Source organism: Meles meles, chromosome 7, assembly GCF_922984935.1.
Source record: "Meles meles chromosome 7, mMelMel3.1 paternal haplotype, whole genome shotgun sequence".
Taxonomy (NCBI): domain Eukaryota; kingdom Metazoa; phylum Chordata; class Mammalia; order Carnivora; family Mustelidae; genus Meles; species Meles meles.
The window spans coordinates 22,166,783-22,185,454 of record NC_060072.1 but is presented as its reverse complement, the minus strand read 5'-3'; the positions used below and the strand labels follow the sequence as shown (position 1 = coordinate 22,185,454).

At 39.7% G+C, this 18,672-nt stretch overlaps 1 protein-coding gene across 17 annotated transcripts in view; it reads right to left on the bottom strand.

The window, feature by feature from the left end:
- The window catches only part of ANKS1B (ankyrin repeat and sterile alpha motif domain containing 1B), a 1,113,728-nt gene that overhangs the window by 280,335 nt on the left and 814,721 nt on the right, over positions 1-18,672 (bottom strand). For all 17 annotated transcript variants that reach the window (XM_046012089.1, XM_046012090.1, XM_046012088.1 and 14 more), the window contains one exon: positions 8,562-8,714. In XM_046012089.1, coding sequence (XP_045868045.1) covers positions 8,562-8,714 — 153 coding nt within the window. The remainder of the gene's footprint in view (positions 1-8,561; positions 8,715-18,672) is intronic.

The window sequence follows — 18,672 nt, the reverse complement described above, 5'->3', positions numbered from 1 at the left end:
TTGCCTCAGTAGTAGAAGTATTAGCCATAGATTAAATGATGCTCTGGGCTTGATAGATAATCTTCAAAGCAAGACCTGAAAGGATCAGAGTATATCCAAGGAACTTTTCTATGTTCTAGATCAAAGCTCAAGAATATCTATAGGAACACAAAAATATCCAGCACCCAACAAAATAAAATTAATAATGTCTGGCATGCAATAAAAATTACCAGGCATGGGCGCCTGGGTGGCTCAGTGGGTTAAGCCTCTGCCTTCGGCTCAGGTCAGATCTCAGGGTCCTGGGATCGAGCCCCACATCGGGCTCCCTGCTCAGTGGGGAGCTTGCTTCCCCCTCTCTCTCTGTCAAGTAAATAAATAAAATCTTCAAAAAAAAAAAAAAAAAGATTACCAGGCATGCCAAGAACAATGAGGAGAAAAATCAATCAGCTGAAAACAATCCAAAACTGACAAAGATATTGGAATTAGAAGACGAGGGCATTAAAACAGTTACTATAACTGCACTCCATATGTTCAATAAGTTAGAAGAAAGATTGAGGATGTTAAATAGAGATATGAAAAAATATAAAAAAGACTCATGTCTAACTTCTGAAGATTAGAACTATAATCACTGAGATAAAAAAATACACTGGGTGTTAATAATAGCAGATTAGATAGTACAAGAAGAAAAGATTAGTGAACGTGAAGTCATACAATAGGGACCATCCAAATGAATCACAGAGAGAAAGATATTGAATGAACAGAGCATTGAGGAGCTGTGGCCCAACTTCAGATAGCGTAATATACATGATTGGAATTTCCAAAGTGGAGAAGAGAAAATATGGCGCAGCAGATAATATTTTAAGAAATGTCCACGGATCAGCCACTATCGAAAATTGTGCGGATGTTCTACAAAAATTTAACAATAGGATTACCATTTGGCCCCGTAATCCAACTTCTAGGTATATATCCAAAAGAACTGAAAACAGGATCTCAAGGAGATATTTGCACACTAATGTTTACAGGGGCGTGGTCCATAATATTCAAAAGGTGGAAGCAACCTAAATGTCTATCAACAGATGAAGGGATAAAGAAAATGTGGTATATACATACCATGGATATTATCCAGCCTTAAAAAGAAGGAAATCCTGTCATATACTATAACATGGATGGATTTTGATGACATTATGCTAAGGGAAATAAGCTAATCATAAAAAGACAAATACTGCATGATCCCACTTATGTGAGGCATCTGGAGCAGCAGTCAGACTCGTAGAAGACAGAACGGTGGTTGCAAGGAGTGGGGAGAGGGGAAATAGGGGAATTATTCAATGGACATAGGTTCAGTTTTGCAAGATGAAAAGCTCTAGAGATCTGCTGCACAACAATGTGCGTAAATACCACTGTACTTACGCTTAAAGGGCTTAACGTGGCAAATTTTATGTGTTTTTGACTAGCATAAAAATGATGGTGGTGATGATTGCATAACTGGAATATATTAAAATGAGCAAATTGTATGATTGTGAATTATTTGTCAATTAAGACATAAAAACAAGTTCAGGATGTCACACAACAATGAGAGCAAAGGCACCGTCCTAAAACTACCAGTGTGATGCTGATGAAAGAAGCTCCATGTGAGAACAAACTGTCCGAAAATAAGCGCACTGAACTCTGCTGTTAAAGACACTAGTGATGGGACACCTGGGTGGCTCAGTGGGTTAAGCCACTGCCTTCGGCTCAGGTCATGATCCCAAGGTCCTGGGATCGAGCCCCACATGGGGCTCTCTGCTCAGCTGGCAGCCTGCTTCCCCCTCTGTCTCTGCCTGCTGATCTGCCTACCTATGATCTCTCTCACTCTGTCAAATAAATAAATAAAAATCTTAAAAAAAAAAAAGATACTAGTGATTGGAAGGGGCCTTTTGGGTGCTGGCGCGATTTTCCATTTCTTGTTCTGGGCGCTAGTTAAAGGTATGTAATTTTTTGGTGAAAATTCATTAAGCAATAAATACACTTATGATTTATATGGATTTTTGTGTGTCCATAGAAAAATTTTGAAAAGTTGAGGGAAAAAGGAGAAATATAAGAATTTAAAGGGAAACCAAAAAAATAAAAAGAGGACCAAAACTTTTCCAAAGTTCATGAAAGTTACAGACCTCATATCTAAGAAGCTCAAAAATCATTTATACACAAGAAATATGAGGAAAACGTCATCAAGATTCATCATAATCAAATTGCTCAAAACCAGTAATAAAAAGAACACTCTTATGTACAGTCAAAGGAAAAAAAAGAAGACAAGTTATATACCGAGGAAGAGCAACAACAACAAAACCAAAAAAAAGAAAGGATAACAGCAGATGTCGCCTCAGAAATAATGCAGGAGAGGATGGTGGATGTGGATGGTGGATCCACATCTCTGAAGTACTGTTACACCAGAATTCTATACTCAGCAAAAACAGCTTTGGAAAATAAAGTCCTTTTACCAGCGGCCCACACCATAAAAAATGTTAAAGGAAGAGCTAGTCCAGGAGAATGATGGCAGATGGAAATACAGTTCCACACAAAGGAAGGAAGAGCAGGGAGGGCTTCGTGGGTTGTGTGACCTATGAGGTTATGCAAGGAGCTGCCCTTTGCTCAGGTTAATGCCCTGCTGGCACTTAAAAAAAATCTTTTAATAATTTTAAAATAAAGGGTCCCATATTTTCATTTTCCACTGGACCCTCCAATTATGAAGCATTAAGAATGATCCTAGTGAAGATTCCTGGGCAGCCCAGGAGGGATGGGGAGAAGGCTGGGAGGCTGAGCTTGGCTTGGGTCCTATGTTCAGGCATGGAAGATTGTAGGAAGCTTCTTTAGAGGAAATTAAGAATGCTTTGATTTTTAATCAGGGGAAGAGGGACTGACATCTGGTGGGGGTGGGGAAGGAAACAAACAGCAGTTGTCCACTCAGATAACCTTTTTAAAGGCAGACATTTCAAATAGAACATGATTTTCCTTTTTGTACAGAGGTGGTTCATGAATGGCTATAATCAGAGGGTTTTAATTCTTCATGAAATTCATTTTTGCTGAGTGTTCTCTTCAGGCCCAAATACCTTGTTTAGTTTCGGTATGAGTGTGTGTGTGTGTGTGTGTGTATACTAATTCTAGCACCAACACTTCAATAATGCCTATTCCATCATATTGACCCTTAGGCACTGCAAATATGTAAATTTTCTTTGGATACAAAAGAAAAGCTGTATTGCTTCCAGTGAAGTTCTCATGTTTCAGTGTATTCTAAGTAGTATGATCTGATTTCAGTGTAGGTCAAAGCTCTAAAGTCGAGAGCAGCCTATTAGGTGCGGATATGCAAAATAGGCTGAAAGATAGCGGAGCCACGAGTGCCGAGTGCCGGTGTTAGCCCATCACCACTCCCCAGGCCAGATGGGAAAGGGCTAAAAATCACTGGAAAGTGAGTATATGTTTGGGGATGACTGCTTCTCTCATGTAAGGAAGGGAGAAGAGTGCTTTTCCCCAAACGTAGCCACGTGAGGGAAGGTTCCAGAGAATTGCTGCAAGAGCTTGCAGTTCAGATGCAGTGAGTGAGGGGGACGGAGTCCGGGGGCTTTGGCTAATACAGACCTGCGTGAGTCTGAAGCTCAGAGGTTGTGCCTAGCAGTCCCGAAGTCTTGTGAGGAGCTGGGTGTGCTGTATGCGGATGGAAGTGGAATTCCTACATTCACGGAGAATTGATAGTTTGTTCTACACTTGAATACTCATATCCAGTTATTTAGCTAAAGCCTTTGGCTTTCATTAAAGTTGTTAACATTTGAAGTGTTGAACGATGTAGCCTCCCTGATGTGGAAATATGAATGTTTTTCTCATTTATTAATGTCCTATAGTGAAGGCATAACCTTTTACTTAAAATAATTGGTTTGGAAATGGAATTATAACATTTACCCTCCCCTTACATCCCCTGCAATTTGTGAATTTGCTGGTTATTCTTCTTGGTTGGGAGTATGAGTTACTATTTGCCTTTAACCGATATGTGTACCCAGACACGTACACACGTACTTACGTGCACGATGCAAAAAAAACTTTTAGGGAGTAAATTTAATTGCAGTTACAGGCAGGGAGGGTATGGTAGGTAGGAGTGAGAGTTTATAATGCTGATCATGAAATAAAAAACATCAAAGCAAGTAATGAGTCTAAACTTGATACTTATACTGTATTTCTATAGCATTTAAAGCAAATAAAGTCACACAAAGATTTAACACAAAATCAGAATGTTAAATTTGAAAGATTCTTAGTACATCTCCAAGTGATTAGATTATTACAAATTTCCCTGGAAAGATAGTAATTAAATCAACAACACTGCAAAAAACAAAACAAAACAAAGCAAAATGAAAACAAAAATCAAAAAACCAAAAACTGGAAAAATCTGACAGTCCTAAATGAACGAGTAAGGTAAGTATAGTTTCAGCAGCTATTAGACAAGAAGCAAATGATCTTCTAATCAATTTGCTGCTGCAAATATAAGTCAAATGATTTTCTTGGGACACATATGAGTATTGCTACCTTAATTATTTTGTTTCTACCCGAAGGTATTTAAAACACAACTAACCACTGTAGTTAGATTTTTAAAGCTATTCTTGTACTTACAAACAGAGAATTAAGGATGCACTAAAACTGATTTTAATTTTGTTCTTTTGGTGGCTACTTTTCTTTTTTAAGATTTATTTATTTTAGAAAAAGAGAGAGAGAGTGGGGTGGGGTGGTGGTGGGGAGGAGCAAGAGAGCGAAGGAGAGAGAGTCTTAAACAGATTCCGTATTGAGCATGGAGCCCTACCTGGAGCTAGATCTCATGACTCTGAGATCACAACCTGAGCTGAAACCAAGTCAGATGCTTAGATGACTGCACCACCCAGGCACACCTTGGTGGGTATTTTATCATTATCTATATTGTAGGGTATTATAAGCATTGGAGAAAGCAAATAGGAAGAAATTTGTGACTTGCTCTATACTAAGATTCACACATTAATAAACTGAACAGTGTTCAAATTTATCTCATCTAACCAAAATCCTCTTGGTAGGTACTCAGTGGTAAAATAAATCATTACATATTAATAATAGTTATTAATTGTCATACTTTTTTGGTGAGGTTATCAATAGCAGTAGGAAATGCTGTGTAAACTTGGTAATACCTTGTACAAGGCCTGAGTAACTTTCTGAGTAAAGAAAATTCATGTACTAATGCACTGTTAACTAGTGTTTAGCTCTCTCAACAAGCCTTGGAGAGGACTGTAATTCAAGTGAGAGGTTTATCCAGCTAGCATCTGCACAGGGAACAATGTGCCTGACAATCTCTCTCAATATAGTCATATAACACTAAAATATCAATACAAAAGTAAGAGTAGTATTAATGATGTTATTAATGATAGTAGCAGACACAGGCAAAACAAAGCTGTTAATAAAAGAGCTTCTGTGTATGAAACATAGATTAGGGAATAAAAGGAATAATTATTGTCACCTAAATTCTTTAAGTTTAGACACATATGGGCCTGTAAAACCTATGTTTTAAAAGTTTCTTTCTGCTTGATTTCCACGGCTGAGAATGCTGATATTAAGAAATGAGATTTCTATTAATCTCCCTCATCCCTATACTTTGGGTAGTTTTGTGACCAAAATCTTCATCTCTTCATTAGGTTATGGTAATATTGCACTCCACACACACACACACACACACACACACACACACACAAAAGACCTTTGGGGTATTTTTATAATTTCCGGTGCATTTGTACTTTTCAAATCAGAATTTTGTATAGTTTTCATCTCTTTATGAAAATACTTTGAATAAACTTATACTCATTGAGATTGTCACACTCTTTTCAAATATCAAGCAAAATACCATGTAAAATTGGAGGTTTAATCAACATTATTTAATGATGCTAAACGTATTTATAATTACAGCAGCAGCCAACCTCCTCGACCTCTTTCCTCCTCCCCTCCACCAGTAGCCCCCTGTACCAACGACAGCCCCATTACCTTGCACTTTTCTCTTTGCATAGAATAACAGTTATTGAAGCCAAATGGCTTTCTTAAAACGAGACACTCATAAAAAGAGTTAGGATATGAATTTCTCTAAAAAGCTTTGCTTTAAATCAAAGTGACTGCACATTCCCTTCAGGCTAGAAAACAACAAATTATGGGTACTTAATATAGAATTACTGGGCCCATATATTATATATGAGAATATTTTATATTTGGACATCTTCCCTCATTAGTTGGGATAAATTAAACCCTTGAATTTGAGACTAGTCTAAAGCTTTGTAAGCCAGAAGGCACACATTTGTGACTTTCTTTCATTTTAAAACCCAAGAACCCAGCATCATCAAATGCATCACCCTTGTAGCAGTTCTGGGGAGCATAAAAATTTTGTTCTCTGATTTCCCTAAAAGTACAGATCCATTTTTGTTTATAATAAATCTGTCTATGGAATTAAATGACTCGCAAAGCCTCCTCAAGAGTGTGAACTTGACCATAAAGATGTCACAAACTTTAAATACTATCAGCTTAAGGAAAATATACTGGGTTGATATTAAATGCAGATGTACTCCAAGCCAGAGGAATTGGCCTCAAGACCCAAGACGCAGTGACTGTGTTTTCCAGTTCTGATAATAATGCTTGTGACAGCTGCTTCTCACAGGAATGAAGACAAATTGTATTACAGCATGTGTAGCTAAAGGGAAAATATTTAAAAAGTCTGTATGCATGAAAAAAGCTATTCTTCTGTCCCAACTCCAGGCTGGTTGGTCTGTGGGTGGTGGTAGATCAGACCCTGAGCCCTGGCAGTAAGCCTGGGGCCTCAGAATCTCACTCACCTACAGTCATTGCAATCATCTACAAGGGACACAGTGACTAAACAGGGTGCTGGTCCCCCCAGTGCTGGGAAAAGTGTGGGTCCCAGCTCACACTTAAACGTTAGCTCCAGCATTTGGATTTTGAGAGACTTCTAGTCCTGCTTCAATGATCCTTGCTTCAGAGAAAACATCTTATAGTAGACTTCTAATGGAATCCCTTCTTCTCAGTGAGGGATTACTGTTAATGCCCATTAAGTGAGTGATTCATTCATGTGCTAAGTATTTGTTCTTCAGTGGGGAACAAGAGTCTTTGGAAGACATTATGCAGAGATAGTTGTCAAGTTGTATAATTGACTAGAATGTCACCTAATTGGAAACAAGTTTGTTTGATCTGTGGAAGGTCCCTCTTTAACATATGGCTAACCGTAGCCATCAGAGGAGTCCTGGATTCTCGGTGGAGAACTGAAATCTCCTGCATGCAACCAGAATACAACACACTCTCCATGAGTTCCACTGTGTTGCCCCACAGGCTAAGAACAAATTAATCAGAGGCTTTCAGTCAGACAGTGAGTTTCTGCAGAAATAATGATAGCTTTTGTGAGGGAGTAAGGACAGAAAGCAAAGAGTAACTGACGGCAAATTAGAAAAAGGAGCCAAGAATTTGTCCATTTACCGTGGTTTTTAGATCAAAGGACAGTTTTTATGAGATGTTCTGGAAAAGATATTATTTTTAAGACAGAACTTTTAAAAGCAGAGAATAATTAGTTACTACTAATAACAATAATTTAAAATAATTAATGGCATGCAATAGGCAGTGACTGGACTTGTGGAGAGAAAGTGGCATTAAGAGTAGAACGAATCTCTTTCGAACCGGCAGAAATTTATTTGCCTTATCTTTCAGGTTATGAAAGTTTCTTAAAGTTTTAGAATATAAAATTCAAATCTAATAAATTATCTAAAAGATTAAGTGATTTTTCACTCCTTTTGGAGAAGAAATGTTCAGGATGCCAAATATAATGTGAAGGCATGATGATTATATGTTACTTCTTTATTCTTTCATTCCTTGATGCCATTGGATGTCAACGAATAGTAAAAATGAAATAAATATCAGTATTAAGACCATTTATACAGATCTAGTTGATTTCTTTGGGCTTGAATACACAGCAACATATGTTGGCCAGTTTTCATAGAAAATCTATGCCAAGTATATAAATAAAACAGAGACAACTTAAGATTAGATACAAGCTCTGGATAATAAAATTTTGATATTACAGCAGTTATTTTTATTAATAAGAACAAAAGCAGTGTCTTCGAGATTGGGGTTTATATATGCGGCCAAGGAATAGAGACAAGGAAACATAATAGAGATAGGAAACTAAAATTGAGAACTCTAATCTTTAACAGTGAATATGAACAACATCAGGAAGGGAGCCTATTTGTTATCACGACCATATCCTAAGCAGACTAAATTTTCTGCAATAGAAAGCCTCCAAACGCTTGGGAAGTTTTCTTGGATAACGCAAAACACCCCAAGAGTCCTCCTTGTTCCCCACATCAAAACTTTAAAAGAAAATGAGCATGGAGTTTGACTGGAACCAAGACAGATGTATATTTAAAGCAGAAAGCATATCTGTAAATTGCTGATGGATGTCAAATAGTATCAAAGAAAGAAAATATTAACCCACCTACAACGGGAATTTCATTTACCAAGTTTTGAATGGGTAAGGTATCTTTAAAAGACCAACTTACGTTAATAAGTTCAACCTCCCAGATTTTTTTCAACAGGTCCATCGACGTGTAGCCATTAATCAGAAAGGCTTTGGTGTAGTCACCTAGTTCAATGGAATCCAGCCACTCAGCGACAGAAGTGGGATGATAGCCATCGTGACCAATGGGTCTCATCTGAAATAAAGAAAATCACATTAGGATGAGGATTACTTTGAGTTCCAACAAACAGAATGGATCTTGCCACTTGGAAGTTTATTTGATTTGAAGCAACAGTTCTTTTTGGATAAGAAAATAAGGAAAACCAAAATACTTGACACACAAATCTAAGTCACTAATAATTTTCACGCTGAATTAGTTTTCAAAAATGCACCCAGAAATTTCTAATTTAGCTGCTACGCCAACTCCATATTTGAGAAAATGAAATATGTCAAACTTCTGTTATAGATATTATTGACATTCTGTTGGATGAAATTTAAAATCATGGCAGTTGAGCAGTATTAAATCCAATACTGAAGGCACAAGGAACTGCACTCCTAAAATGTAGATGATAATTCTCATATGTGCAACATCAAAGCATGTGAAAATACTGCACGACTCAAACATCCAAAGGAATTCATGCGTATGCAAGACATGTAGGTAGTGCAAACATGCTGGAGAAACATACTGCAGTATTAAGCCAGTAAAGAAGAGGCTTTTTGGTGTTTAAAGACCATGTGCTCTGCATAGACTCTACAGTATGTTAGACATGAATAGAGAACTTGCTGGCAGACAGGTTCCTATTTTTTGTCAGCTATATACAGATTTTTTTTTTCTTTAGGAGAACAAAGAAGTGTGACAGCAGCATAATGTTTCTGAGTTTAAATTGGAGTGTGAAAGTAATTTAAGCAAGAGAAACTTCTGGGTTTAAAATTTTGTATGATTATTCTAGTCTTTTTAGCTTTTATTTGAAATTTATTTGAATTTCTGGTTCTTGGCTTTTGAAGTAAGTCACTTCGAAGACTTGCATTGCTCTGCCTGCCACATTAGACTGTACCTAATGCTCCCGTTGGTCTGGACCAGCAGGCACCTCATCAACCTGACATTGCAATTCAGGATGGAGAAAGCAAAACTGGGCAAAATACATAGGTTCTCCTCTTCCTTCAGATTCAAGGAGATAAATATTAATGGAAATCTACACGATTCTGATTTGCATGGAGAAAAGATTAGTCTGGCTGCCAGGGATTCAGATTTTAATCCTAAACATGGTAGGCTTTGTTACTATGCAGTGTTCTCATTTTGAAGATTCTTCTTACTCTTTCATCCATTTTTTTGGATTCGAGGTGTTCATTAGGGATCAACACCTAGGCAAGGAGGGTTGAGAAGGAGGGTCGGGCAGAAGAGAAGTCAGATGATGATGGGCCCTGACAAAGACTCTGTGAACCCTGGGGGAGCTCTGATTCAGATCATGCTCCTCGAGGTCCCGTGCTGGCAGCATGACTGGCCCTTTGTGCCTCACACTCTCTGTCACTGGATGCGGCCACCATGGGAAAAGCAGGACTCTAGTGAGGCTGCTTTCTATAGCAGAGGCAGACCCTGCAGATGCTGACAGCTGGAGGCTGTCTGCTGACCGCTCTCGTTCCTTGAAGAGAGAGCCTGGAGGAGCATGTCCATGTCTCCCAGAAGACCATGGACCCAGATTCACCCAAGGTTTACATTTGGCCACACTGGGTTTCTACCTTTTTCTTTATACCCACTTTCTCATTCACATGCACACAACACATGTTTTATTTTAGGTGAACCATTGGGAAGACATTTCTTTCCCCCGAACCTTTAGCAGACACAATGAATCGTTACCCCTTGATGCTCTGGCATGCATCTTCTAAGACCAAGGACATTCTCCTACATAGCCACTGTAGCAGCACACTCAAGAAATTGAACATTGATCAGATTATGTTACCTAATATACAGTCCATATGTAAATTCCCCACAGGTCCTCAAAATAGAATTTGTAGCTTTTTTGTTTTTCCTCCCGGACAGGCTTAATCAAAGGTCAAGACAACTATGTTTTTGAAGTATTTCTTCTTCCCTTTTATCTCCCTTTTCTTCTTCTGGGATTATATTTACTCCATTTTTTTTAAAAAAGATTATTTATTTATTTATTTGACAGACAAAGATCACAAGCAGGCAGAGAACTAGGCAGAGAGGAGGGCGGAAAGCAGGCTCCCTGCTAAGCAGAGAGCCCCATGTCGGGCTCAATCCCAGGACCCTGAGATCACGACATTGGTCGAAGGCAGAGGCTTAACCAATGAGCCACCCAGGAGTCCCTCCTTCATTTTAAAATTACTTTTTCCTCCTTTCTTTGCTCCTATTTTTCCACTCCCCAAACTATTTTCCACTTTGAGGTTTAAAGGTCCTCTATCAGGAGTTACAGTATAATTTATCATTTGCATTAGAATCTGAATGGGATCAGACTTTTATGTGTCACTTTTACATTGGACTGACCCATTTTAGCTACTCACTGAACATTTGTTCAACATCTAACACAATATTTATTCCATAATAGCTACAAATGTGAACGACAACTCAGGGTTTGTAAAATGAAGTTTAGTGGCAGTTGCAAATAAGTGAATGTTGTCTGTGTAAAATAGAAGATTCAGATCTGAAGCGGAGGCACAAATGTACTAATACCTTCATTTACCATAGAGTTATAAACATACTGGGGCTAGTGACATTCTCCAGGACTTATGAAGAGGTGGTTGAACCAATGCTACTATCCTGACTAATTCCTGCATCTTGGGAAACTCCCTGACTGTCCCAGTTGACGGAAAGAAATAGCCAGAGAAAGGGCAAGAAAGAAGGAAGAGAAGCTCACCGGAGTTGAAATTAACAGTGTGGCAAGTTTCACTGTTAGCCCTCCAGAATCTGACCACCCCAGCGGCAGATCCTGGGGTCAAGCTTAGAGAGCCTTGAATCAATCTGGGGTAGAGTCAGATGTTCCATCCCAGAGAACTCTGCACTGGGGTCCCCATAAGTCACCTGAAGCGTGCACACACACAGGGCGATTACTCATCACCCGCCCCACAGAGGCTGGGTGATGGTCATAGCTAGCCAGTGATGAGCAGTGGTGAGGATACCAACCAGAGTCCTGCAGAGCAAACCCAACCAGTAGAAAAAGTTTGTTTTTCCTTCCAGTCCCTCCTTCTTCCTCCAGTGGCAGGAAATTTGGAATCAGAAAAGAGAGAGATGCCAGGCCCTTGGGGGAAACCTAAAATTGGGGAGCAGTGGTGGGAGAGGGGTAAAGTGAGTAAAATTAGGGGCTTACATGGATTGGAAATGAGCTTTCAATATTTTACATGACTGTAAAGTTACTGGATATGTCTGAATGACATTAAAAATACTAAAGAGAATGTGCCATGGCGAGTGCTGTGAAGTGTGTAAACCTGGTGATTTACACACCTGTACCCCTGGGCCTAATAATACATTATATGTTAATTAAAAAATAAAAGATTATTTAAAAAACTACTAAAGAGAGAAGCAGTTGAGCTTGGGTGGAGGCAGGATCGGAAAAAAGGCACATCAGTATCTGACTGAATGCAGATTCTCAGTCATGTGGTTCCTCCTGTGAGGCAGGTTCTCCCTGAGCAACCTTGAGGAGGTGAGAGGGAGGAACGTATTTGGGAAGATGAGAGATGGGGGCAAGGCAGAGAAGGCAAGAGTGAAGAGAACCTGGAAACGAACACAATGGCGTGTGCGGGGGGAGAGTTCATCCTGCCAGTCAGTCAATAAACATTTAGTCGGTGGCTGTTCTGAATGTCATGCAGCAGGACAGAACAAAGCAGTCCGAGTCTCTTCTTCAAGGAAATTATAACTCTTAATTAAAAACTATGCAAACAGATGACCAATAAATTACAAAGACTCTGCCTACCTGAGGAGAGGAAAGCATTAGAGCCAAATGAAGTTACAAAAATTAACTTGACACGTATTTAACGATATGCAGAATGGTTACTGTGCCGCACAGTAATTTCTTCTGAAGCAATTCTTCCATCTGTTCCTTCATTTCTGTTCCTACTGCCACTGCTCTGTTTAGTTAGGTTCTCGTTAGTGCTTACGAAAACTAACGCAAGAGCCTTCCCCTTGGCCTCCCACCTTTGGTCCAGCTTCTGTGATGCTGCTGCATTAGTCTTCCAAAAAGCCAGGCTTTTAAGTCAACACCGGCACAAAAACCTACAGTGGCTCCTTCGTGATTAAAGTGAAAATATCCTATTCCAGAATTCTAGGGTAATTGGGATCAGGTATAAACTTAGCTTTCAACTTAATCCTATACTACTCTGCCATGTGTACCCTCATGCATACAATTAGACATGGGCATGCCTAAACAGCCTGTTAAGCTGCTAGCCATGCCATGAACATGAACTGTGTGTGCAAGACACTTCTGTATCTTTGCTCATATTATTTTCCATGCTTCTAATGCTTTTGCCTTTATTTCTGTAGTGTTTTCCCAGGATAAGCTTCTTTTCTTGAGCTTTAAGATACAAATTCCCAAACATTTGTAGGGTACCTCACATAGATGGCCCAGAGCTATCACACAAACATGAGTCAAAACTTTATCTCCTTCATCTCACAAACTGGCCCTCCCTCTATGTTTCCAATCTCTGTTAGTGGGGAAGCATCACACCATTGCCTAAGTAGATGCTTACTTGGTAACTCATCTTACTTTCCTCTTTCTGTTTTACTACATATTTGATTAGGCCAACGTCTCATAAATTTGATTTCAGTTCCCTCCTTCCAAAATGGACTTTGGAATCTGACAATAGTATCTACCCCAAGTGTTGTTGTAGCATAGGACTTTGAATATAATACATATTCAATAACTCTTAATTTTCTTCCCTCATCACTGCTCTAAATTCGGATCATGCTTATTTTTATTTATTTGTTTTGCCAATGTTTATTTTGAAATTGTATAATATTGAATCCTTTGGCTGCTAATCTTCTCAATTTCCAATCAAAATTCTTCTTTCTTCTCTCATCCCTTTCTCTTTCCCTCACTTTCTTCCTTTTCCATCTTGTTTTAAAAAGGGTTTATGTCTGGGAGTGCCTGGGTGGCTCAGTGGGTTAAGCCTCTGTCTTTGGATCAGGTCATGATCTCAGGGTCCTGGGATTGAGCCCTGCATCAGGCTCCCTGCTCAGTGGGACGTCTGCTTCTCCCTCTCCCACTCCCCCTGCTTGTGTTCTCCCCTCACTGTATCTCTTTCTGTCAAATAAATAGTCTTAACAAAAATAAAAAAAATAAAAAGGGTTTATGTCTTCTAACTTATTTAACCCTCTGCCCCAGCTGACAGCTATTTTTCAGAAATATAACTAACAAGGTCACTCAAGTAGACTGAATTGTTTCCAATTCTTCACTTCCTTCCTGTGTTAGAATTATGCCTCTGTGCCCTTTGCCAAGGGATCTGCATTGTATCCCACTGTGATTGGAGTTAATTCTCCATTCCATTGATATTGGCCATGTACTTGCCTGGCCAGTAGTACAGGTAGAAGTGTCAGGGTGGCAGTTTATAGGTGAGGCCTCTCCACTCTTGTGATCTACTCATTCTTTTGCATTCCTAGGTCCTATTACAAGAATAACAAGTGGCTGAATCACCACACAACTGCTGGTACCAGGAAAAAGAGGAAAACTTGTGGAGCAAACCTAAATGTAGAAGCTTGGAGTCTACCCTGGCTCTGTGGAGCCTGAGAGCCGTGTGGAAGCAGAACTCCCTCTTACTCGTGGAGGACCTCAGTCTTGTTCTTATAAGGCTTCAACCGACTGGATGGAATGCATCCATATGATGGAGGGCGTTACTGCTTTACACAGTCTGCTTTACAGAGAGCTTGCAGATTTAAATGTTAACTTCATCTTAAAAAATGACATCCTAGACTGGAGTTTGACTGAATATGTGCGTATCATGGCCTAGTCAAGTTAACACATAAAATAACCCAAACTCTTTAATTTATGAGTTCAAAGTCACATCCATGAGACTGAGAAAGACTAGTGATGCTGAGCTAAGCTGACATTAACATCCTTCCCAAGCTTTCTGGCTAGTAAATGTCTATGTCCTCCATCCTTGCTAACCCTAAACTAAGTAATTCTTTATTTTAGGAGTATGATTTTTGAAGGCATAATCCATTTTGTAACTGGTTTATCTCCATACCTTTGCTCCTGCCATTTCCTCGGCCAGGATTACTGTTTTCTCCTCTGTTTCCCTGTTGAAATTCTATCCTTTCTTAAAAGACGCTATTTAAATGTTGCCTCTTTTATGAAGCTTTCTCCAATGCTACCCTTAGGCCCAAGTCAAAATTAATTACCCCTAGATTTTTGTGGTAATTTGCATATAATTCTGTTATAGCTATAGATGTAGTTGTCTTCTTTATCAGACTGTCACCCTTATGGTGAAGAAACAAGGTCTTACTCATTTTTTTTGTCTCTTAGGTGTCAAGTGAAGGATTCCATACATGGCAGGCATTTGCCCAGTGTTTACTAAATTAAGTGATTTAAGGAACACATGAAGATAAAGTGACAAATTCCATGGCCTGGTGTCCACTTGTAAAGGACATTTGTATTTTGTGCTGTATCTTATGAAAATGAGGTTTATTTTTATGTCTAACATTAATGTACAGCTATTTAAAGTGATTACATACCGAGAGCCAATTCCAGGTAGTATGATGCTGTGTTACAAAATGCACTGGGCTTTGTTTCCATCGCCCAGCATCCTGGCTCTGCTGTTAACAAACTGTGTGTTGGTGGGCAAGTTATTTCTACCTCTCCAAGTTTCAGTATTCTCATCTGTAAAATGATAGTATTGGGCCAATGATCTCAAAGTTCCTTCATAATTCCTACGTCTTGCAATTCTATCTTTTGTAAGTTAACATCAAATTATCGTCGGATTTATTTATCCAGTAAAGGAAAAAGAAGCCCAAAGGCAAAACATAAAAAAAAAAAAAAATAAGTAAAAGAAAGAAAAAAGGACAACAAGGACATTTAGGCTGAAGCTCAGATGGCATCCACACTTCTCTCATGAGTTGTCAGCAGCATCCACAAGGAGCACTGTGACTGCTTTCTCAAATTTCCAACAATGAAACCCTTTTCCAGTAGGAACACCTGCAGGACAGAGCTAGAGGAGAGTTCCAGGGGCTGCCAAGCTTGCAGTACTGCCCAGCATGAATGGGAGTTAGGCACAGTCTGTAATCTGTGGCGGGCAGGCAGTGGGCATTCCTAACAGAGCTTCACAACTAGGCCATCTGATTCAACTTGTTGAATCCCAAAGTGTGGGGAAAACCCAAACTGGGACAGAAATTGCTATTAGCAGTGAAAGAAGCTTCAGTCTCCAAAAAATTGAGATATATGGATATGTTTTACTGAATACCTTCCTTGTTGCTCTCCGTGTTTTGTTATTCTGCCCAAATGCACACTGACTTTCCTCTAGGAGCCTCTTAAAACAAATCTGGCCTCAGAGACGGCATCCTGTTATCATCACAGGCAACCTAGCAGGCAGAGATTAGTGACCCCAGGACAGTGAGGACTCTGTGGAATCTGGGGCATTAAGGGAACCAGTTAGGAGGCAGCTGAAAAGTCAAGGATCTGAGACTGCCTAGTTTGCCTTTGTCGGGGTAACCCATATTTTAAGTGTTTCACACAGGTAAGAAGAGGAAGAGGAGTTCTTTGTTTTAAAACGAAATATTTGCAAACCATTGATCGAGAAGATTTTTGTAAGATTACACAATCACTACAGTTTCATTTCCTCTTAATTTCTCAGTTTTATTTGAAATATTCTGGATTTGTCATATGTATACACACACACATAATGTTGCCTGTGATTCTTCCTCTGCCTGAAAGCAGCTTTGTCTGTTCAGACAAGAATGCTGTTTTACGGGGCACCTGGGTGGCTCAGTGGGTTAAAGCCTCTGCCTTTGGCTCAGGTCATGATCCCAGGGTCCTGGGATCGAGCCCCACATCGGGCTCTCTGCTCCGCAGGGAGCCTGCTTCCTCCTCTCTCTCTGCCTGCCTCTCTGCCTAGTTGTGATTTCTCTTTGTCAAATAAATAAAATATTTTTAAAAAATAAAAAAAAAAAGAATGCTGTTTTACAAAGATGGAGCCACAGGATGAAAACTATAGCAAGAAGGCAATAAAAATAGGAAAAGGAAATAAAAAGAGGGAAAGATATTATATTATAATAGATTTGGGATTACAAAAAAGATAGTTTGGGGGCACCAAGATGACTCAGTCTGTTAAGCATCCAACTTGATTTCAGCTCAGGTGATAATCTCAGGGTGGTGAGGTCGAGCCCCGTGTTGAACTTGGCACTGAGAATGGAGCCTGCTTAAGATTCTTTCCCACTCTTACTGCCCCTCCCTCTTCTCTAATAAATATAGTTCTGAATATAGTAAGCTGTTAAGTCCGCATTACAATATTGGCATGGTAATTAGATCAAGGGAACAAGGAAACCCAAAGTCAATAACAAATTAGATGTTTTTATGTCTGTAAAGTGTACAAAATTGAAACAGTGATTCCTTGTTGTCCACTAAAAACTGTTCCCTCCTCTTCCACAGTAATGGGGCTTACTAGAGAACAGATACCCAAATAAATATATATTTAAAAAATCCCAACAACAACAAAAAAAGAGAATTCCAGCATCGCTTCTGGTTGTTTCTATGAGGATATATTCAAGCCTGTGGGAAGCTAGTGAAAGTGATGCATGTAACCTCCAGATCACCTTCAACTTAAAAAATAGGTTCCTTGCTCTAGAATTGCTTTTTTCCTTTCATCTTCTCGTGAGCTGGAACATCAGTGCCTGCAGTCCAGCTTTGACTCCACAGGCAAAATAATAACCTAGAGTTTGGGAAACGCTTCTCAAACCTGCATGTACAAAAGAATCACGTGGGCGATCTTGTTAACATGCAGGTTCTAATTCAATAGGCTGGAGGGAGAATTTGAGATTCTGCATTCCTAACAAGCTTCCTGGTAATGATAATGCTGTCAGTCCCTGGACCACGCTTTGAGTAGCAGTGCTTTGGAGGATGACAGAGCGACAGATGGAGGGTCCTGGGTCTTTCCAGAATCTCACAGAGCAGAGCCAGTTTGTAAACCTGGACGGCGTACTTCAAGACTGTTACGTGGGAGAAGTAAATGTTCTATTCTTTAAACCACTACATTATGAGGTTTCTATTCTAGCAGCTTCGCCTTTCCTCTAATACAAACAGAATTGAAAATAAGGTAATTTCATACATAACATTTAAGGAAGCCCATACTTCCACTTCACAGTATGTTGCATTGTCTCTTGCTTTGTGAAGCCATTAATTTTCACAGCCGTCGCTATTCAGAGAAACCCCGTTTCCTTTAACTGCGTTTGTTGGCATCTTTCTGTCAATCACACTATCAAACCCTTTGTGATAACTATGCAAGATATAAGAGGGGGAAATGGTGGGAAAACCTCAAGTTTCCAGCTTTGATTCCTTGTCCCTGGGTACATGGTGGTGTTACTAATGGAGAAAGATGGGAAAATAGACAGAGATGACACGAACAATTTTGAGACATAAGAAATTAAAGACGGTGGAACTGCACTTTACATTTAGGGGGGGAAGTCCGAGGAGACATATGACCCTGGGCATCATTCACGGTATAAGGAGGAGCCTTGGCCCCTCCAGGTATCAGCTGTCTGACCTTGAGTAAGCTACTCAGTCGTCCTCAGCACCTGCCTTCTGATTGGTGATGTGAGAGATAAGAACGTCTGCCTCCGGGGGGAGTTGTCGTCATTCAGAGAAACAATGCACAGTACTTGGCACACGGAAGCACTCAGTAAATCTTGGTTATTTTTATCATAAGTGGGAGCTGAAATCCTGCATGGATGAGATTGGGGAGGGTGTGTACTGCGGGAAGAGAAGTGGTGTGAGGACAAACCAACACTTCCAACGTGAAAGATAAGAATCATACTCAGGAGACCAAAAAAGCAATAGTCAAGACAAGAAGGGAAATGGGGGAAACTTAGTTTCAGAGAGGGTGGAGTTGTCAGTGACGGAATGCTGCGGAGAGGTCTACTAGGCGGAGGAAGAGGAAAGGTTCGTGGGATCTGGCAAACAGGTCCCCAGGATGTTATAGAAAAGAGCCCCAAGGCGAGG